The sequence below is a fragment of the Notamacropus eugenii genome, chromosome 7, assembly GCF_028372415.1.
Source record: "Notamacropus eugenii isolate mMacEug1 chromosome 7, mMacEug1.pri_v2, whole genome shotgun sequence".
Classification (NCBI taxonomy): domain Eukaryota; kingdom Metazoa; phylum Chordata; class Mammalia; order Diprotodontia; family Macropodidae; genus Notamacropus; species Notamacropus eugenii.
In genome coordinates this window covers 30,843,903-30,867,280 of record NC_092878.1, presented here as the reverse complement: position 1 = coordinate 30,867,280, position 23,378 = coordinate 30,843,903, and the positions used below count along the sequence as shown (strand labels likewise).

At 39.4% G+C, this 23,378-nt stretch overlaps 1 protein-coding gene across 14 annotated transcripts in view; it reads right to left on the bottom strand.

Annotated features, from left to right (window-relative positions):
* The window catches only part of LOC140513770 (TP53-binding protein 1-like), a 130,722-nt gene that overhangs the window by 103,697 nt on the left and 3,647 nt on the right, over nucleotides 1–23,378 (bottom strand). For 11 of the 14 annotated variants that reach the window (XR_011970328.1, XR_011970327.1, XR_011970329.1 and 8 more), the window contains exons 2-7: nucleotides 8,886–8,920; nucleotides 5,648–5,718; nucleotides 3,577–3,673; nucleotides 2,783–3,036; nucleotides 1,880–2,037; nucleotides 1,372–1,518 (exon numbers count right to left, since the gene is read on the bottom strand). Coding sequence is in view for 9 of the 14 variants with exons in the window: in XM_072623732.1 (XP_072479833.1) it covers nucleotides 1,372–1,518; nucleotides 1,880–2,037; nucleotides 2,783–3,036; nucleotides 3,577–3,673; nucleotides 5,648–5,718; nucleotides 8,886–8,920 (762 nt within the window). In the remaining 5 variants the exon portion in view is untranslated. Of the gene's footprint in view, nucleotides 1–1,371; nucleotides 1,519–1,879; nucleotides 2,038–2,782; nucleotides 3,037–3,576; nucleotides 5,719–8,885; nucleotides 8,921–10,824; nucleotides 11,363–23,378 lie in introns of those variants that run through there. The other 3 variants (XM_072623734.1, XM_072623737.1, XM_072623738.1) reach the window with 3 other exon arrangements.

Genomic DNA, 23,378 nt, shown 5'->3' with positions numbered 1-23,378 from the left:
ACAAAATGATCCAGTCCACTTGATGACACTACTTTCCTTTCTGTGTACCCCAAGGCTTATATCTGTAGCTTATCTGCTCTTTCTGTACAGCGGTCAAAAATCATTTATTAAGTGTCAGGCACCAATCGCATAAATTATCTAGCTTTTAGGCTTGACCTCTAGCTCTGGCCTTTTGATGTACATCATCCTTCTGCTATCTTTAAAAATACAAAGAAGCTGCTTTGGAATGACATGCATCTGTGTGGCTAGAATTTCTCTGGAGGTCTACATCTGCTTTATTTTGGTCTTGTCTGAGTTTAATCTACAAAAATATAATCTACCGAATGCAAAAAAACAAAAGATTTTGTCAACATCCCCCTAAATCCTAAAAAACTGTTTGCCTGTAAAGGAAATTGAACTACATGATTTTTAGGGTCCCTTCTAACTTTAAGTTATGTGAGTCCTAAAATATATTTGACTTTATTAAAAATTGTATTACAATGGCCTGCAGTCCTATTGACTCTTTGCACCTTTTTCATCTATTCCTTCCTTTTTACAATGCTACCAATTTAGGCCAGGCCTTGACTATTCACACCTGGATTATTGCAAAAACCTTCCTCAATTCCCTTCCAGTCTTTCTGGCCTAAAAATAATGCTGTGTACTGTTAAAGACTCATCCAAAATATCATTTCCAGGACATCAATACTCTGACCAAATCTTCCACTTGGTGGCCACTGCTTACATGATAAAACTTAATCGCCTGAGTTAGCGTTCAACGATTCTCCGTGACCGTCCTCAGTCTTCTTTTCTGATTTCTTCCCTTTCTCCATTTAAGTCTTCATTTAAACAAAGTTAGTCTACTTACTGTCTCCCACATGTACCACGCCCTTCCACACCTGAATTTCCTCATCCAGGCCAAATATTATGCATTTTTGATTATCCAAATAAAATTCCAATTAGCCCTCCCTAACAACTCATTCTTCTTCAAGCCGAGGGCATTTTAACAATCTTACATTTACTAATATTGCTATTTTTAACTCTTTGCAAGAGGAACTCTATAGACCTACATTCTGACTCTTTGTCATTAGCAAACACTACAACTTGGGCAGGTCACTTAACCTACATGAAGCATAGTCTCCCCATTAGTAAAATAAAGAGTCTGGAAGAGGCTCCCCCTCTTACCTAAAAAATTCTGTAATTCTAGGAGTCTATGTTTTATCTCTTCAACTAGACTGTATACACCAAGAGAGGTAATAATATGGTATGCGTCTTTATATCTCCCACAGCCCTTAACATAAAGAAGGTAGTAAAAAAAATTTCTGTTGAGTAGTTACCTTAAATAATAAAAGCTTATAAACCTCCATGCTTAGGTCAAATAGTAATAATACTCACCACCTACACCCTGTCTTCTCTTTTCCTTATGTTCAATAGAAGACTCATATTCACCTTCTTCGCAGTCGTCTAGTGATGGAGTAGAACTGGGGCCATCAATACCCAACATGACTGGTATCTTTTCCATGATAAACTCTGGCACACGCCCTAAAGGATAACATTGACAATGTTGTTTTTATTGTGTTGTTTTAAAAATAAAGGTATTCTACACTAAACTTCTGTCAGAGAACAGGTTCCTAAATCATATACTTGAGCTTGAAGGAACCTTCAGAAGTCATTTGGTTCACCCCCTTCATTTTACGGATGATAAAACTGAAATCCCGAGGGTTAAATGACTGTCAAGATCACATATGGAGCAAGCAAAAGAGCTGGAGGTCTCTGTGAGCCCAAGGCCTCTAACTTAGTCCAGCACTCTTTCACTGTTTCTGCCTCAGAGTTTTAATGGTTAGTTGGGAGAAGCTGGCAAGCCATAAACATTCTGCCCTGAAGACATTTCACCTTTTCTTACCAATATCAGCTGCATGATCAATCAGGGTCTTTACCACCGCAATCTCCAGTCGAATTTCTTCCCTTGCATTCTTCGACACTTTCTCATTCCATGAATGTAAAAGGTTTGGAGCAAGCATTGCTGCAAGATTATAACTATCCATCTTATTCTCACTGACTCTTTAAAAAAAAAAAAAGTAGGTACCATTAAACGTAGTCAAAATTTGAACTAAGAAACAATTTCAAGAAGCTAACAGGCATATTTGTAGGGACTCTTACTTAATATTGGCTATGTATAAGGCAAATACTAAACCTTATCAGGAATTTAACCAAGAAATAGGAAATAAAAAAGCTTCTAACAGTCAAATTAATTTATAAAATCCATGCATCCAAAACTAATATTTTATTCACAGCCAAGCTTCTCAAAATCCTCAATCAGTACTAACTTATTTAAAACATAATAGTAAGACAGTTGGTTATTGCATTTGGTTTCAAAGTTCATAACTGATTAGAAGTAGCCAAACAGAAAGGGTGAGAGGAGTGGTTACAGGCAGGCACAAAAACTGTAGTGAGAAATGACAGGTGATAGCAAGGAAAGAAATAGAAAAATTATAAAAAAACAGAAATATGAAATCAAATGGCATCACAGGTTAGACCTTTTAGGGTAAACTGCCTTGCAGAAACAGGCCCCTGGAGATCACTGTATTACGGTATACAAATAATGACATTCAAAATGATAAAGAAAAAACGAAATTGTATTCAATATACTCCATTTGAGAAGATAAGGAAATATGTAAATAAATTTTAAGAAATATTTCCATCCCAAATAGCTGAAAACAAAATAAATGTACTGTTGCTTAAAATTATAACTGGCTAGCCAAAAGTTCCCCATAGCTAAAATTTTTTGTACTTGATCTTTACTTACCTGAGAGAAACATTCCGGAGAAAGTTAAAGAAGTACCGTAATACATATACTATATTGTCAGTCATAAGACAAGAGAGCAACATTGTAGCAGTATCCCTCTCCTCTGTTTCCAACTGTTGAGCTTTGATAAAAGCTTCATGCAAATCAACTGGAAAGATGGGTTCTGGCAACTCCCTAAAAAATTTCTTAATAAGATCTGTGATATCCTGTGGATCTGCAGAAGACAGACAGCTTTCACCATGATTCAGTTTCCTCTGAAATAAATTTCAAGTCATCAGTATTCTTTGATTTAAGATCTCCATTTTGATCAAAATCTCTGCTTACATCTCAAGATAAAGAGTTTTTCTTAGTAAACTTTAATTCTTTTATTTATTTGCTTCTGGTGTCATGTATTACAAAACACACAAGAAGCTCTAGCAAACAATCAAAAATACTTAATTTCTTTAACTACTGGATTCATGTAAGCTAGAAATGCTTTCCACAAAGGGAATAATAGCTGGTCAGCTGTAACTCTACCATTCATTAATACCGAAAAGATGAGAGGACATAATGCTGAGCTTGGGAGTCATTAGACCTGGGTTCAAACCCTCCCCCCAATAACTACCTATGTGCAAGGTGCTCACAGACATCTCCACAGTAATTATTTAAAGTCATATGGGATGTGATGTTAGAGGGAGTCCACATGCTAGAAAATAATAGACCCTTTGCACATTCATGTCATATCTGAGAACTGTAACAACAAAAACCTAATTAGACAACTGTGGAAAGAAAAAATAGTCAAGGAATATGCCTACCTTCAGTGCTTTTATATGGGTAGCTGATCCAGAAACCCTAAAAAGACCCTTAACATGAAGATGTTGTTCCAAAGATGTGCAAGCATCAACGAGAAAACTGAAAAAGGCAGGTCTCATTAATGTATTTAATCTTACAAAAACCATACTAAGTGAATATACTTGTCAAGGTACATCAATAGGCTGTGAAGATCCTTGACATGACTTCTGAATTATAAATCATTTCCCATTTCTATAATCTACTCATTGTTCTTGTGCTAATTTTAGTATGACCGTTGCTCTCATTCCATGACTTTCACAGCCTACTATATACCCAAGAGCCATACTATCTAAGTGTGTATACACACACACACACACACACACACACACACATATATATATATAACCTCTATACACACAGACATGTATACCCCAACAAATCTTTCTGTAATTACCATCCCATAAAATGCAACAACCTTTTTTAATTCAATTTAATTCAACATTCATTAAGTTTCCATATAGCAAGGCATCCTTAATACTACAGATAAAAAGGAAAAAAAATTCCTCCATTTCAACATATACAGCATATACACAGATGAGTATATATAAAGTAGTGTTAAGAGACAAATGATAACTAGGGTAGAGGAAAAATAGGTCAGGAAAAGTCTTATATAATAGTGAAGAAGCGAGGGCTTATAAGAGGCAAAGGTAAAGAAGGAATGTATTATACACCTGAGAGATAGTTAATGCAAAAGAATGGAGGCAGGAGACTGAGTGTATGTATCGTCAAAAGGACTAATAGCCAACAGACTGGAAAGGTAGATGGGAGGCAGATCATGAAAAGTTTTAAATGGATTTTGTATTTTATCCCAGAGGCCATAGGAAGCTCCTGAAGCTTCTTAAGTCAGACCCCTGTTTTAGGAACATCAATTGGCAGCAGCTTAGATTATGGATATAAAACAGCGAGACTTGAATCAACAAGACCTGGCAACTAACTGGACTAAAGGGATGTGGGAGGAGGGAATTTCAAAGAGAAGATAGTGGAGAATTGACTCTGAGGCTCTAAAACTAGAAAATGAGAAGAATGGTTGTGTATTCAATCAAAACAGGAAAGTGTGAAAATGGGATAGATGTGAGGAAATACAAGTTCCATTTTTGAAAAATCAGTTTATTTTTATTTATAGGTTCTATTCATATCTCATTTAATTTACTTCTTTATTTGCTTGTCTGTGGGACCTTTATTTCTCTGCCAACATCATTTGTCCAACTCTTCGGAAGACAGAGATGATTTTTTAAAAAAATAATTCAATATGTAGAACAAAATAATGCAGACAGAACGATGCTCAATAGAAGTCTGTAGGTAATACATGTAGTATCAATGTTAAAGGGGACAGCTAGATGGCCCAGTGGATAGAGTGAGTGCTGGGCCTGGAGTCAGGAAGACTCATCTTCCTGAGGTCAAATCTGGCCTCAGACATTTCCTAGCTATGTAACCCTGAGCAAGTCACTTAACTCTGCTTGCCTCAGTTTCCGTATCTGTAAAATAAGGGGGTGAATGAAATGGCAAAACACTCCAGTATCTTTGCCAAGAAAACCCCAAAAGAGGTTATAAAGAATGAAAACAACTAAATGCCAAATAAACGTTATCTCTACAGATTACACAGCTCTCCTAGGTAAAGGACTCGGAGGATCTAAGCAGGTTCATTAACATGAGTTTTGTCGTCATTTCCCCAATACGTGAGCGTTTAGAAATCCTTTTACTAGAATGTGAAATGTGCGCATAACAAATCTGAATAACACTGTGTGATCACTATTTACAAAAGCTTGGGCATCTCAATAACATATAATTACTCTTCTCCCACAATTCTTCCCAAATATACTCATTCATTCATCCAATAAACGTTTACTGAAAGTCTGTTATTTGTCAGGCACTGTGCTAAGGGTATCATTACATTACAGGGATTTTCATTCAAATACAGATTTCAGAGTGGAATTATAAAGTCCATGAATTAAAGACCCAAGTGTGAAATATCTACTAATTTCTGAACCTTGCAATTCACCACTTAATTCTAGGCTAATTTCACACCTTTCTTACCTTGGAATGTTTCCATATTCTGGTACAAATGTCTGGGGTAGTACAGAAAAAGGTGCTCGAAAAATTTTCCCCTAAAATGTAAAAGTCATTTATTATAAGCATCAAGATAAAAATTTACAGGTATAAGCACAGAATGTGAAGACAAATTGTGATTTCAAGGAAAGAGCAAAAAAACAATTAAACTAGTTACTAATATTCTGAGATATAATTAGTCATAGTAGCTAAAAGGCAACAGACTTTGGTAACAGTGAGTCTTAAGAACAGAACTAGTCTCAAATACTAAAATAAATACCTTATGCCAATAATATCTATTAATTATGCTAATGAAAGAGTTACAGAACATTTGGATCAAATACTAACACACATTAAAGTATCATTATTGTATTATTTTTTAAAGAGGACTTCAAATAGGTTTAATGCTTCTCAATTTGCATCTATTAAAATGGATATTTTTTTCTGAAATCACCTTCCACAGCTCTGCAAATACTAACTCTGCATCAAATTATCTGTGTACTTCCTTGACCAATAATAGGGTAAGATGGATTAATTTTTTTGGCTGATGAATGTTACAAATTTTCTAACAAAATGTTCCAAGAGACTAGGACTAAGAAATACTGAAAGTAAACATTAAAACATTAAAAAATCCAATTCAACCTCTTCTTGTACAGTTGCTATTTCTATAATAAAATTATCTTCTTTCTTACTATTTTTCTTAACTATTTCTTAACTATTTCTTAACTATTCTTAACTATTAAATATTTCTTAACTAATTCTTAACAATTTTTCCGAAGACTATTTATCACAAGAATAACTTGTGAAAGGCACCAAGATTCAGTAGTCCTGGGTATCAAGTCATGTCTCTATTTATTAGTTATGTGGCCTCTAATAAGCCATTTCAGCCCTTTCGTTACCTCACCTGTAAAATGAGGATAATTCCACATAACTCAGAGGGAGTTTTATAAACTACATGTTGCAACAATGAGCTATTATTAATAATCTGAAATCAAATTCTGAGATCCTGGAAAAAATAACAGTGCAGATATATATACTGAAAGAATTAAGCATAAAAATTTTCTGTAAGCTCGTACGACACTTAGGAAAATGACTAACGCAGAAGACATCCCATTACTAGGACTGGAGATAAGCCATTTATAGTATTTTTTAAAAAATCAATCCATAAGCATTGATTAAGCTGTAACTATACACCAGGCACTAGGGATAAAAATACAAATAAAATAACCCCTACTCTCAAGGAACTTATGTGCTAATGAGGGAGAGAAGTACGTACAGAATATAAATAAATACAAAATAGCTAAATAAGCATTTTTGGGGGGAAGGATGGAAAATCAGGAAAGGTTGATAGTGATATTTTAGCTAAATCTTGAAGGAAAAGAGAGATGAAGCAGAGGTGAGGATGGAGTGAATTACAGGCATGTGGAGATGGCAACTGCAAAGGAAGATTCAGGACATACCTGAGTACATGGGGGACACAGAAAAGGCTAGTCGGTATGGGCTGGGGGTGGGGTTGTTTAATGAGTATCATACAATGAGGATGGAAAGACAGCTTGTGAAAGGCTTTAAAAGCTAAGTAGAGGAGTTTATTTTATCCTAGAGAGTTAACAGGGAACCAATGAAGTTTATTTTGTAGATCACATTTGGGCTAATGGAAAATCACTTTGGCAGCAATATGTAAGATAAGACAGAAATAGGAAATGGTTTGAGGCAGGAAGTACAATTAGGAGACAAATTCAGTAATCTAAATGTGATGAAGGCTTGAACTAAGGAGGGTCAGAAAGAAACAAGACAACTGCCAACTGATTAGATATACAGGGTGAGGGAAAATGAAGAGGATAATGGAAAGTTACTAGACTTGGGATATGAGAAGACTGGTGGTGCCTTGGGGGCAAAAATAGGGAAGTTTGGAGAGCAATATAATGAGATGTTTTGGACCTGTTAAGTTTGAGATATCTCTGAGACAGGTTTGTAATATCAAGAAACTGAGATAAATCTTGGATATCAAGTTTGAAATATCCCATAGGCAAACAGTGATGCAGGCCAGAAGCTCAGAGGAGAAACTGGGACTGGCTATACAGACCTACAAGTCATCTACATAGGTTTAGGATTAGGGATATGACTGGTGACTTCACTGGTGTAGATAACTCCCAAATGAGGGCACTTATTCTACCAAAAGAGACTGGCAACTTTTCTGCAAATAGTAGTGTTTAAATGCCTAGAACAATGAATAGTTAAATGACTTGCCAGGAAATCACACAAAAAGTCAAAGGCAACATTTTAATCCCAGGCTTCAAGGACAGCTTTTTAACAATGGCTCTTAATCATCTTGAATGAAAGATAATAAAACCCTAGGAACTGATGAGGTCACTGAGAGAAATTCTTTCATGCAACAAACATCTATTAAACACTTTCTATGTTCTAGGCTCCAGAGAAAGATACAGTAACAAAGATGAAACAGTCCCTGCTCAGAGAAATTACATTTCATGGAGGTGAGGAGAAGTAGAGGGAAAAGACATAGATACACGTAAGTAAATATATACAATACAATTGAGAAGAAGCACTAACTGGAGGATGGGAAACTAGAAAAGGGTAGGTTACACTTCAGCTAAACTTTGAAACAAACTAAGGGTTTCAAGAGGCAGAAGTGTGGGAAAAAGTATTTTAGGTATGAAGGATAGCTTCTGTAAAGTTATGGAAGCAAAGAAATGTCAAATAGGCTTACTTTAACTGCACACTGCAAAAAACAGAGTAATATGTAATAAACCTGGAAAGGTTGGCTGTTACTTTTTGAAGGACTTCAAATGCCAAACAAGGCAGTTGTAGTATTTGACTCTAAACAAGATAGCAATCTTTTTGAAAAAAGGAACCACACAGTCATACCCATGCTTTAACAATCATTTGTTTTAAGTGGATGATGGATAAAACCTGGAGGGTAAAACCATGACCTACACAACAATTAGGAAGCTACGATAATAGTCCAGGGGAGAAGTTAACAGGTCAACTTGAACTAGGGTTATAGATTGAAGGATTAGAAAGATGTTTTGTAGGGGGAATCAACAAGTGACTGGGTATAGGGGTTGAGGGGAAATGAAGCGTTACAGCCGATTTCAAGTTCACAAACCAGAACGGTTAGGACAGAACTGCTCTCAAAAGAAACTTCAGAGAGAGGTGGGTGAGTACTATTTTGGAGATGTTGAACTTAAGATGCCTATGGGACACTCACCTGGAAATGTCTGAAAGGCAGATTATGATTCAGGGCTAGAATTGAAGAGAAAGATTAGGGCTAAGGTACAGATACGGGAGGTGCATAGCAATGATAGTTGAATGTGGCAAGGAGCCTAGTGCTCTTTACACTAAACAGATTAAATCAATGCCTTCAATAGAATATTTTAAAAAATGAGGGGAAGACGGAAAAATCAGTATACTGACAAATAAGTTGATTTTTAGAACACAAATATTAGTTTTTATATATTAGTCTATGTATTTGTATAAAGTGCAATTCACAAGTTTTTGTATTAGAAACTCTTAAGTGTGAACCAGTATAAAATGTTATTGCAAATAGAAGTACAACTTTAATATTGTTCTTAGCTATCTCACCTCACATTACATTCTGAAACAATTCCAGCGGCTACTTACTCTGATTTACACTTATCTCTTAAAGACATTCATACTTACTTTATATAATATAATATGACTGTTCATTCTCATATTTGAGTAATATTCTGCATGGCTGTTTGTCCAATACAATGTGTCCACTAGTCAGTTTCTACTCTACCGACAAGATCTTAAGTATTGTTCAGCACCTAAAACATAGTATATAGATGCTTGATACACGATTTTTTTAAATTATGAAATGAATTCCTTGATTTTATGAGTGGAAAAAAAATCAAGGGCTATGTCTTGCAAAGACCTTCTCCATCTGTCAATCATTTTAGTCTTCTTTATGCATCTGTAGAACATAATGCTATCTCAAAAATATTACATGGCTCACATCACATTTCTAAATCTTTTCCTTCAATTTCTTGAAATCTTTGAAATTACTATCTCATAGGTATAAAATCTTGGGTAGAGACTGAAACAACTGAAGAGACTATCATATTGGTAAATAATCAGTAGAAACAAAAAAGTGTCAATTTAACTACCTAGTTAAAAAATGTTTTATGACATAAAGCTGACAATAGCAAAAATTAGGTTTGGGCATAATCAGATTCAATTAACTATTATGCACTCAAAAACCAGCTGTAACAAATATACACAACAGGACCACATAAAAGAAGCTGTATTAATTAATCTAAGTACACACACACACACACACATACACACACACACACACACACACACACACACACACACACACACACACACACTAGTATTTAACCAGAACTCCTCTTCAGTACTTAACCATTTCCACTGAACCATTTTTAAATGAACCACCCTTCCTGATAGCCCACAAAAGCCTCAGAAAATAATCACAAATACTCACTTAACCTCTATGAACTTCAGATTGAAAAACAGGAATAATAATAACATGTAGTGTGTGTGTATACACACACGCACACATGTATATATACAGAGAAAGATACACACACACTTCAAGGGGTTGTTGTAAGGTTCAGATAAAATCAAGTACATGGAGTAATCTGAAACCTTAAGGTACTATAGAAACATTAGTTATAACCAACAGTAAATCTTGACATCTTCACCATATGGCTTATCATGTGTAAAATCGAGAAGCGGCATGGACTAGCAAACAGTCAGAAAAACCTAGGTTCAGAATCTATTTTGTAGAATAGTTGCGTGATTCTGGGCAAATTACTGAAGCTCTCTCTGGGCCTGTTTCCTCCTCTGTAAAACCGTGAGTTAGAGGAGATAGTTTCTAAGTTTCTTTCTAATTTTAAACATGCAGCTAAATGGGTGTGTGAACAAAGAGCGAGGTCTGGAGTCAGAAGATCTGTGTGATCCCAGACAAGTCACTTGACCGCTTAACCACTTAACCTCTCAGTTTCTTTCCCCTGGCACATAGGTAGCTCTAGAGATACGTTAGCTATCATCCTGTCCTCTTTTCTGGACAAAATTAATGCTCCACTTTCACCAGTTTGGTTCACAGTGACTCTTACTAGCCTTCGGATGTCCTCCCTCAGCCCTCTTCCCCCTGGTCTTACCCTAAAAGTTATCGCCCGAGACTCCTGCCGGCCGCGAGCGCTCTGGATCTTTAAGCCATAGGCGGCCTCGAGATGCTGCAGCAGGGTCAGCCTCACCAGCCTCCGGTGCCTCATTTCTGCGGGTGTCTCGCACCTCTCCGCCACTCCCCTCCTCCTCGTCCTGATCCCTTTCCACCCATTGACCTTCTCTAGCCACCACCTCTTCCACTTGCTACAAACCCTCGGTGTCACCACCTTCGCTTCAACTCCCTCTCGTCCACTTCCACGAGCCCCGCTGGGGCTCGGGCCTGCTCCTGCCACTTCCGTGTCTCCTACCCTCAATTCCAAGCCCTCAGGTCTGTTTGTCCACACCCCGCTCCTTCCCCCGCCACTGACCCTTCTCTAAGTCACTCCCCACGGACCCTTCCACGCTCCTCTCCGGTCACTCCCCACCGACTCGTCCACGCTCCTTCCCGGTCACTCGTCCACGCTCCTCCCCAGTCACTCCCCACCAACTTGTCCACGCTCCTCTCTAGTCACTCCCCACCGACTCGTCCACGCTCCTTCCCGGTCACTCGTCCACGCTCCTCCCCAGTCACTCCCCACCAACTTGTCCACGCTCCTCTCCAGTCACTCCCCACCGACTTGTCCACGCTCCTCCCCAGTCACTCCCCACCAACTTGTCCACGCTCCTCTCCAGTCACTCCCCACCGACTCGTCCACGCTCCTTCCCGGTCACTCGTCCACGCTCCTCCCCAGTCACTCCCCACCAACTTGTCCACGCTCCTCTCCGGTCACTCCCCACCGACTCGTCCACGCTCCTTCCCGGTCACTCGTCCACGCTCCTCCCCAGTCACTCCCCACCAACTTGTCCACGCTCCTCTCCAGTCACTCCCCACCGACTCGTCCACGCTCCTTCCCGGTCACTCCCCACCGACTTGTCCACGCTCCTCTCCAGTCACTCCCCACAGACTCGTCCACGCTCCTCCCTGTCACTGCCCACCAACCAGTCCCAGGCCTTCACCCCAGAAGACCTTTCCCCTAGACTCCCAGTCTCTATTTCCGGTCCCTCGGGTCTGCGGGCTCTTGCGGCCCCCCGCTCGTCGCCGGTCAGGCCCTAGGCTAACGTCGCCCCAGACGCCGGAGGCCCGGCGGGCCCTGGGCCCTGGCTCCGCCGCGGACTCCTCGAGCTCCCCTCCGGACCGGTCTCGCACGCTCAGGCACCGCCCTCCGTCAGCCGGGCTGTTACCCCATCCCGGGCTGCCCACTCCGGCAGACCGGTCGCCCCCACAATCCAAATCCCAAAGCCGCGGTCTCCCGCCTCCCACTCCGCCTCCGCCGCCTAGCCAAGCACTCAGCTCCCGCTCCGCCTCCGCACCCCAGCCGAGAACTCAGCTTCGGGCCGAACGCAGCGGCTCAAACGGCAGCGCCAACGTTCGACCCGCTCTCTGATTGGGCCGCGCCATTCACAATCAGAACCCCTCCGCGGGGGCCTAACAATAGCCTGATTCGGCGGTAACGCCGTCAGCAGAACCGAAAGGGGGGAGGGCTGGGGGGAGAAAGGTAGAGCCCGGTCCTACGGCTAGTCCGACAGGTACTGCGCGTGAGCTCCCTGTAAGGGCGGAGATCCCTGGTGGACCATGGTCAGGGCCGTGCAACTCAGACCATTAATTAAGGGCTAGGCGCAGGGCGGGCACTCCACCCACGTGCTCCCGTCCCGGGCAGGACGCCGAGGTTTGGACCCGGGCTCCTGCAGCCTTGAGCGCTACACCGCCCTTAAGGCCCCTCCATGGTCGGGGGGGGGGGGGGGGGGCAGGGGGGAGGCTGGAGGTGCCATGAGGGGGTGCCTGATCATGCGCGTGCCATGCAACCCCTTTGAGCCCCAGCTTCTCCCCTGTAAAGCGGGGTTCGGTGTGGTCTCCAAAGACAAGGGAAGGCTCCAAGCTTAGGCTTGTATTAGAAGGTGTGGGGAGACAGACTTGGGGGCCACTAGAGGCTTATCACAAATACCCAGAGGTGATCCGCAGGGATGCTGCTCCCCACAATCCTGCAGCCCCACGCAGCGTGCTGGTCCAAAGTCCCGCCTTGCAGCGCTCTCAGGACAGGTTGTCAGGCGTGTCCAACCCTTCATGACCCCTCTCTGGGGGTTTTGGCAAAGATACTGGAGGGATTTGCCATTTCCTTCTTACTCATTTGACAGAGCTGGAAACTGAGGTCCATGAGGTTAAGTGACTTGCCCAGAGCTAGTAAGCAATCTAAAAGCCTCTAAAGCCCTTTTCAAAGGAGAGATTTTAATATCCCAAACGAAGCCTGGAAGGAAACGTAAAGGCAGTGCCCATTAGACTTTTCTCCAGGGATCAGTCTTGTGCAAAGCACTTTGGGGAAGGAAAGGAGCTGGAAGAAATTGGGGATTTAAAAATTTGTGACCAGAGAGATACGACTTATCTTATCTCTGAGAGAGGTCTGCTCGAGTGGAGGCACCCAAAGAAACTGGGGATTATGTACTCAAACCTCTTAAACTAGCCTAAGAGCTACTTATCTTTTTGCAGCTCTACGGGAAGATATGCTGGCAGTATGGGAGGTCTCTGCTAAACACACCATTTCTCTAAGCACCACTAGGCAGAATTTACTTAGGCTCCTGTTAGCTTATGGAGGTAGCCCAACTCTAACTCTGCCTGCCCCAAGAGTTGGCGGTGTTGATTAATATCTGGTCTAATATTGTAGGAAAACCACCTGATTTGAAGTCTATGTGGGAGTTCAAAGTGCATCTCTATTACTACTTGTATGGCCACGGACAAACACTTAACCTCTTTGGGCCTCAGATTCCATCTTTAAAATGAAACAGTAGAACCAGTTGATTCTATGAGCTTTTTAAGGTCTCTTCTAGCATTAATAGAGTTCGAATTCAGCTTGCCCACCTATACTCTGTAAAGGAGATATCATCAGTCTCCTAAGAGGAGGTAGGATGGAAGCCAAATGAGGTTGGGTGGTCCCTGGGGGAGATCAACTGGAGTTCTTAAAAGCAACAAAGGGTGGGAAGCAGCACTTTATTAATCATTATTGTTACTCATTGTTGTGATTTCTAAAACCACAGGTAAATTAAGGCATTTTCTCTGGCTGTCTCCCGTCCTTGGAATGCTATCCTTCCTCCGCTTCACCTACCGACTTCTCGGACTTCTCAACTAAAATTCCATCTTTTTTTACCTATTTTTAAAATATATTTATTTTTCGTTTACAACATTCAGTCCCACAAGCTTTTGAGTTTTAAATTTTCTCCCCCTCCATACGCTCCCCAAGATGGCATGCAATCTGATATAGGCTGTCCATATACATTCATATTAGACATATTTTCATTTTAGTTATATTGTAAAGAAGAATTATAACCAACGGAATGAACCATGAGAAAGAAGAAACAAAACAAAAGAGAGACAGCAAATAGTCTGCTTCCATCTGCATTCAAATGCCACAATTCTTTCTCTGGATGTGGATAATATTTTCCATCATGAGCCTTATGGAGTTGTCCTAGAACCTTGCCTTGCAAGAGCCAAGTCTATCAAAAGTAGCCTTCACACAATGTAGCTATAACTGTATACAGTGTTATCCTCTTTCCACTCCCCTCATTCAGCTAATATTCCATCTTTTATAAGGAGGTTTTCTCAACCTCAATTCTAGTACCTTCTTTCTGGTAATTATTTCTTATTTGTCCCATATATAGCTTCTTTGTATATATTTGTTTACATGTCTCCTTAGAAGATTCTTGAGGGTAGAAGCTGTCGTTTGCCTTTTTGCATCCCCAATGCTTAGCATAGTGCCTGACATATTATAGGTGCTTAGTAAATGTTGATTGATTGTAAATTGGGAAGTGAGGAAAAAGAGTTCTCTAAAGTAGGCATTCTTAAGCTGGAGTCTGAAGTTTTGTCTGTTTTTACTATTTTGAAATTTGTATTTCAAAATAATGGGTTTTATTTGCAATCCCTATGTATTTTATTTTATGCATTTAAAAACATTATTCTGAGAAGGGGTCCATAGGCTTCACTAGATTGCCACACACAAAAAGTTAAGAACCTCTGCTTTATAAAGAAAAAAACTTATGAGGAAGCATCCTGTCCCAGTTTCCTGATTATCTCAGTTGTAAAATCCCTGTTCATGACTTTTTTGAGGGGACCATTTTTCTAAATTGCAAAGGAAGAGAAAACAGTTTAGAATCAGTAAAAGTGCTTTGCAATTTCCCAAATAGAATCCAGTTTGATTTCTTCCTCCTATCCAATTCTGGGTTTAGGCAATTGTTTATGTCCAGTGTCTATCACAAAAAAAAAAAAAAAAAAAAAAAAAAGATGGATTAATTCCATGTGCCATCTCTCCAGTTAAGTATCATGATCTTGATCTGTGCAATATACATGCTTCATCCATGTCTGTGTGGACTGCTAAGACAATCTTTTAAGAAGCTATTGAGTATCTTGGTTCATTCATTCAACAAAGAATTTATCAAATACCTATGAACTGCCCCCACTACATTATATGAGTCCCTTCCCTCAGGCAACTTACAGGCTATTAGAGAGAAACATGGGTCTTTTCTCAGGCTTCATGCTTCTTGACCTCTCTGTAAACTTTGAGCCTGTGTTTACCTTCTTCTCCTTTTCTGGGATACTTTCTTCTGGTACTCCTCCTTCCTAATTGACCACCCCTTTTGCTCTTCTTTGCTGGAGCTTCATCCAAATCATACCCACTTACCACAGATGTGCCATAGCTATCTGTCCTGGGCCCTCTTCCTCTTCTTTTACTTGGTGATTTTGTTAGTTTCCATGGATACAATGATTATTTCTATGCTGGTGATTAAGAAAAATCTACTTTATCCCACATTAACCTCTCTTCTGACCTCCAGTCTTACATCTCCAGCTGCCTATTATTGGACATCTCAAACTGGACATCCCATAGATATCATAAACTCAGCATGTCCAAAACCGAACTCATTATCTTTACCTCCAAACTGAATCCTCTTCCTAACTTTCCTTGTGCTTTGTAGAGTGTCACTAGTCTTCCAGTCACTTAGGAAGAAGGATTGGTCCAAATCTGAGAGGAATTTGCCTGTATTACAACCCTGAGGGGAGCAGTTGTACCATCTGGCAGTTTCCTTTTTAAAATAATTATTATTGTTATCCAGCTGCTAGGTTCAGCTGTTTACATGCTGTCAAAAGAGTACAAGTGATGTCGCTGTTTTTCAATTTCAGTGCCCTGGGCCAAACTTGATTTTCCACACCTTGGTTATAACACTGCCTTGTGCTGTTTCACTTTGTTTTTTATTAACGTCTGATAAAGTAACAAATGGCATACTTATCAAATTTTCAGATGACAAAGTTAGAAAGAATAACTAACATATTGGAGGACAGGTTTGAGAAAGATCTCTTTAGTATAGAACTGTTGTGGTTTCATGATAATGTTGTGGTCGAACTATCTCAAAAAATTCAGTCAGACCATCTCTAATCCAAGCATAGACATTTCTTGAGATTGATGCTTCCTAGGAAGCCCAAGAGGGCCCAGCAACTTCAGAGAAAGCAAGATGGATTTTTATAGGGTAAAGATGCGATTACGTAACAAATTATGAATATTAAGAAGACAGGAGGAGTTTGTTAAGGATTAGGTTATAGGGGAGGAGTCCCAGCCACGGTCGAATTGTGTATGCAAATACCTACAATGCATACAGAAAAATCCATGGCAGGGTATGAATGTATGATAATGACATAATGGGCCTCTCTATGTCATAGGTTCACCGAAAGGATAGATTTTGCTGTTACCGAGCAGGTGCTTACTTAGAGAAAGTTCCTTCTGTTGTTTTGGGGTCCACATCCTGCATGGGCATCCTGGTGGTGCTGCTTTCTGATTGGCCAAGGATGGTCCTGTCTGAGACTAGATGGATGTGGTTGTGGTTGAGTGCATGAATACACCTGCTGTTTCTGTGGGAAGTATGAGGAATGGGTCTGGAACCAGTGACTGGCTAGAGACAGTGACTGGGATCTCATCTCAGGGACACTGCTGCTGTTCTGTGAGACATAGGAGTTCATGGACACACCTGTTCTAGTGAGCAGTGAGGCATATATAAAGAAGTTCGGATATTGAGTTAGGGATGGGGGAGTGGTGAAGTAGGGGTAATGGGACTGTAAGGAAGTTAGAATATTGGGGGTGGGGGCAGCTTTATTAGGATTCCATCCAAACTGACAACTTACTCCTCTACTCAGTTCTCTGGAAAAACAAATGAAACTTGTGAACCATCCTTCACTTAACAGCAATTTCTTCATGCCTTGTAGCTTCCTTTATAGCAAGAATGGAATCACCTCCCTGATGTCATGGTCCTCTTGGAGAATGAGGGACAAACAATGACAAATTTTGATCCCTGAAACTTTTTTTTTCCCTTAAGCACCTGACAACGCCCAATCACTCTGGCCCTCATTGACTAGAGAATGATAGGTCCCAGGCCACTCCCTACTTGGTCATTGTTTGGATCCTGATGGTCTCAGAGTGAACGTAGACAGCAGTGAGGAGTCAGACAAGAACAACAAAGTTTTCAGATCAGCGTTACAAACATTAATCTGTTGGTTCTCTAAATGTGTGATCTTGTCTAATGAGTCAATATATTGAAACAACTGACTTGCATTTATACTGACACTATTGCTTGCTATTGTTTCTCCTTGGTTCTTGAAGAGGATCATGACTCCAGGAAAATGATGCTACCACAGGCAAGTGAATTGGATATAGGGAGGGAGGGCTGTGCCAAGTCACCAGCCTCACTTTCTTCTCCAGAGCCATCTATAGATCAGGATGACTAGAGATGGCCCTAGATGCAGTAGAGACTTTGGCCTTTCTAAGCTAAGGTCTTTAACAGGTCTCAGTTTGACTGAGGCAATGCCTGTTCACTGATAAAGAAATGAGGCAGAGAATGGGCTCTTTACCTCGTCAAAAAAAAAAAAAAAACCCAAACAAACCCCAGATCCCAGTCTGGAAGGGAAATGAACAAAATTGTTTGGTAATTCAAACATTCTTTCACCTTGTCATTTTTTAGGGCTAGGGTGAAAACTGATCTTTTCCAATCCTGTGGCTACTGTTGAGTTTTTCAAATTTGCCAACATACTGAATGGAACACTTTAACAGCATCATCTCTTAGAATTTTAAATAATTCAACTGAAATTCCATCACCCTTACTAGTATTCCTGTTAGCAATTCTTCTCCTTCTCCAAGATGTCTGGCTCTAGATCAGTAACCATACCATTATCACTGAGGTTAAAGATCTTTCTTGAATACTCCTTCTGTATATTCTTGCCACCTCTTTTTTTATCTCTTCTACTTCTCATAAGTCCCTACCATTTTTATTTTTTTACCATATCCATTTTTGCATGAAACATTCCCTTGATATATCTACTTTTCTTGAAGACATCTCTTGTCTTTTCCATTTTATTGTTTTCTTCTGTTTCTTTGCATTGTTCATTTAAGAAAACCTTATCTGTCCTTGGTATTCTCTGGAATTCTGCATTCAGTTGGACATATCTTTCCTTTTCTCTTTTACCTTTCACTTTCCATCTTTCCTCAGCTATTTGTAAAGCCTTATTAGACAGATATTTTGCTTTCTTGCTTTTCTTTTTCTCTGGGATATTTTTGTCCCTGCCCCTGTACAATATTGTGATCCTCTGTCCATAGTTCTTTAGGCACTCTTTCTACCAGCTCTAATCCCTTAAATCTATTCATCACCTCTACTTCGTATTCTTAAAATATATTGCTTAGGTCATACCTATGGGGTCTGATGGTTTACCCTACTTTCTTCAATTTAAGTTTAAATTTTGCAACAAGAATCTCACGATCTAAGTCACAGTGAGCTCTAAGTCATGTTTTAATTGACTATAGAGTTTCTCCACCTTTAGCTGCAAAGTATATAATCAGTCGGATTTCAATATTGACCATCTGTGTTGTCCATGTGTAGAATCACCTTTTGGATTGTTGTAAAAAAGTGTTTGCTCTGACCAGTGAGTTATCTTGACAAAACTCTGTTAGTCTCCGTCCCACTTCATTTGTACTCCAAGACCAAACTTACCTGTTATTCCAGTTATCTTTTGATTTTGTGCTTAAGCATTCCAATCCCCTGTGATGTAGGTGACATCTTTTTTGGTTGTTGTTTTTAGAAGATGTTGTAGGTCTTCAGAGAACTGAGCAGTTTTGGCCTCTTTGGAATCAGTGGCTGGAACATAGACTTGTAGATCTGAAAACTACGTGATGCTTAACCCACTTGATCCCTTTCTCATGCTCCCATCACCATCATCACAGAAATGGAAGGGGGCCACATATTAGTCAGGACTATTTTGCATTTTTACCTCTTTGGTGCCTGGGTCACCATGGCCAAAGAATTCATCACTTTATGGCCAAACTTCTGGTAATGTCTCCTCATACTTTGCTGTTCCTCATGGAGCAGACACAATCTGTTATCCAAATCATACTCAAAGTTTTTCCTGGTTGTTTGAATATGCCAATGCTTATGCTACCTGACATAGTCTTCAAGAACCCAGTGTTACCTCCATACCATGATGCAGCATCACACTATGATTTCCGTAGAAGAATGCGGAGACATAAAAAATAAGAAATATTATTTGCTTTAGATCTCACTATCTGTTAAGTCCAGTAGGTATTTAGGGAGACTACTTGAGATAGGTTGTGATCCCCAATCAGATACTGTACATGGTTCACGAGAGGACTGATATTGTCTGTGGGTAAATAGAACAGAAAGTATTGTGATGAGGTCTCTCTATGCTTTAAGCATTTTTTCTCTGGGGAGTACATAATAGGGAATCTGTGTGAAAAAATGTTGTTGCATATTTTCTTCCAGTTGAGGAGGGAAACGAGAGGAGGGGGGGAAAAGCACAATTCAAGGAGAGGAAAGAAAGTTAGAGATGGCTGGGTGAGGAGTTTAATTACCCTGGCCATCTAAGACCCTGTCATATTGTTGCCCCCTGAGACTTTACCTTGAGCCTAGACTGTAGAGGACTTGACCAGAAGTCTGGTAAAGCAGAGGAAGGCAGTGGAGTTAGACTGAGGAAGCTGCCTGATCAAACTGCCAATCCAGAAACATATGGCTGAGATAAAATTGCCAGTAGAATCCTTGTGTATATGTGAGTGCCCATGTTTTTGTGAAGGAAAGAAAGGAAACTAGCAATGTTGTGCCTTTCTAGTTGAAAATAGGTAAGTCTTTAAGAATTACACATAAACAGCCCACTCTAATGCATTCTCTCTTCTCACTGAGGCTCAAGTCACTCTATTTTGTCCCAAATAATAAATATGTGCCTGAGGAAGATAGCATATAACTTCAGGTATGATTTAAAAAAAATTCCACTTTCAAAATAAATAAAATAGAAGGTATTTAAATTGCTAAAATATTTCTGAATCGATTAAATAACAGTTCTTATACAGGTTAACTGTGGATTATTTAAGCAAATAAGTTCAAAATCTACTTAGGGCAGGCATTCTTAACCTTTCTGTTTCAAGGACTTGGGTAGTGATCTGGTAGAATCCTGGTCCCCTTTCTCAGTATAATGTTTTTAAATGCACAAAATGAAATACATATGATTATGAAGGAAACAAACTGTATTGAAATAAAGTTAACAAAATATTTAAAAGAAAAGAAAGCAACTTCATGGACCCCAGGTTAAGAACTCCTGACTGGGGTCATGAGCTTTTCTAATTGTTGAAGAGAATGGATTTTGCCTCTCTTCCAATTAACTGCCCACTTTTTCATTGAATTCCACACCTGTGAAATGGCCCACTATACTTGGATAGAATTCCAAATAAATGTTATGATCCATGAGGAACTGTGTCATTTTTCATCTTTGCATCTTGAGCATGTAACACTCATAGTAAATGCCTGAATAAATGCTGTCGATTCATCTTAGTATCCTAAAGAACTGGAACAGTGTCTTGTCCACTGTAGGCGGTCAATAACTATTGATGACAACGATGTCCCAGAAGAGGTTTTGTATGAATGGCCACTATGTTCACCAGTGGATCTCCCATTGTTTATGAGGAGTGTATGTGTTCTCAGTGTTTCCATTCACTATACTATCCACTTATATAACCAAGCTAGATCATCTAGTAGTAAAGTTAAATAGAATTAACAATGATAAGCAATAGAAGTTCATATCTCTGTCATTTACACAAGTCATTTAACTTCTTTAGGTCTTGATTTCTTCATCTGTAAGATGACAAAGTGTTTAAGGTCATGTCTAGCTCTTTGGGTTGGATTCTGTGATCCTTCAGACTCACTTTTACGTCAATTGAAGCAGAAGCATATTAGAGCCAGCTGATACTTTGACAAACAATTGTTAAATGATCAGTGCGAGCCCTTACAACTCAGAAATCAGCAAATACTACAAATCAGGACTTGATTTCATGTTCTGTCTAGACATAAGAAAGTGATGGAGAAAATATTAATAATGTTAATAATGTTAACAATGTCCATAAATATTAATGATGCAAATTAAACTTTAAAGTGTCATGCACACTTCTTTTTCCTTAGAAGACTGGTAGTTAAACATTTACCAGCACACAGTAAACAGGTTTTGCCAACACAATAGACGTCTATGTCAATTTTCACTGAATATTCTGCCGTGTAAGCAGGTCAGATTTTTGTGAAAAGCAATCCCTGTAGCTTCTATCTCTTGGACTGATCATCTTTTTTATCTTTTCTCATAGTTTTTCCTTCCTTCTTATCTCTTTAAAACCTGACTAAAAGTATGTCTTTTCTACCTGACCCTTTCCTTAAGTTTTCCTTCATCATTTACTTGCATGACACTCAGTGTATGTAACAAACGCTGATTTGCAGGTCATTGTGGTGGGTACCACTGGAAAGGCTTTTGAGGAGCACAGTCTTCTGGATCTTAAAGAACAAAAAAAAAAGGAACTAGTTTGCACAATCTATTTCTCATGTTTTTTTACTCTACGTAAGACAGAACCTGTTATCTTACTGAATTTGAGACTATTTCCTTTTTATTTTGCTTTCTCAGCATTTCATAATTTGGCTGACTGTGCCACACCTATTTCTAATAATAGCATCCAGCATTTATATAGCATTTTAAGGTTTGCAAAGTACTTCACAAATCTTATCTCTTTTGATCCTCATAACTCTGGGAGGCATATGCTATCATTATCCCCATTATATAGATAAGGAAACAGGTGGAGAGAGGATAAGTGACTTACACACAGTGTAAATAGGATTAAAACTCAGGTCTTCCTGACTCCAAGTGCAGTCCTCTTTCCACTAGCTATCTAGGTTTTAAGGGTTTGACATAATAAATACAGTAGAGAAAAGCTGTAAGGAGGTCAGAGGCTTGTGCCTGGACTTTTGGGGAATTCTCAGTGAATAAAGTTTTGGAGAGATACCTAGAAAAGACACGTTTTAATGTGACTATCTCCCTAAAAAGATGCTAGAGGTGATCACCTATACTCCACACTTTTTGGATGCTGTGACCATTTTCTCCTTAGGCTTATAGTCTAGGAAATGCAGAAGATAAAAGTGGAGAAGAGTTGGGTGTATCCTAGTTTTAGAGCTAAGATGACTTAATCAAACCTCAGTATCATGATTTAGCAATGATAATTATAAAGTAAAATAGTCTAGAATTTTCTGACAAACTCATCAAACAAAAAAAGTAGACTTTACATGTTTTTTAAAATGCCTATGAAGAAGCAGAGACTCATCTATCCTCTGTACGTTACAAATGCCCAAACCAACAAATCCTGAAATTGAAGACCATTAGTTAAGTTGGACTTGTCTCTCTCTATTGCATAGAACAGATGACCAGACTCATACAATTCACTTTGCAAGTCATGGCATCATGTTCCTGATGTCAAGGTCCTCTTCAATAATAAAGGACAAATCACATACAATACAAGGCCAGATGACACTTGGAATCAGAAGACACAAAAATTTAGGAGGTAAGAACTTAAAGGACTATATATATTAAAATAGGTCAAGAAAAATTATTTTGTGATAAACAATAAAACTCCATTAAAATGATGATGTCAAGGCAAATTCATGCTACATACAGGGTTTTTTTTTTTTTTGTATTAGTATAGATTTACTCTGTGCTACATGATCTGACACCATGAATGACTGAATTTGTAGCGTATATAAGGGCGAGATTTTATTTTCATTATGGGCATGAAGAATTTTTCCCCCTTAAAACTGATTGTTTGGAAATGTAAACCTGTACTTAGAATCATTTATTTAGAGCTAGAAGGGGCCTGGAAGGTCATCTAATCTAACCCTCTTTTTACAACTGAGAAAACTGAGGCACAAAGGAATTAGGTGACTTGTCCAAGATCATACAAGTAAGAAGTGACAGTGAGAATTTGAACCCAGATTCTCTGAGTCTAGAACCAGTGCTCTTTCCACCATACCAGGCTACTCTCAATGAATTAGACTTATTTTTCATTACCTTTGTTTTTGATGAATAAAAAATGAGATCTATTATGAATTTGCTTTTCTAGGACTGAGTATTGTACAAAATCATTTTTATTTTGTAAGCAACAAAGGTGATACCTGCCTT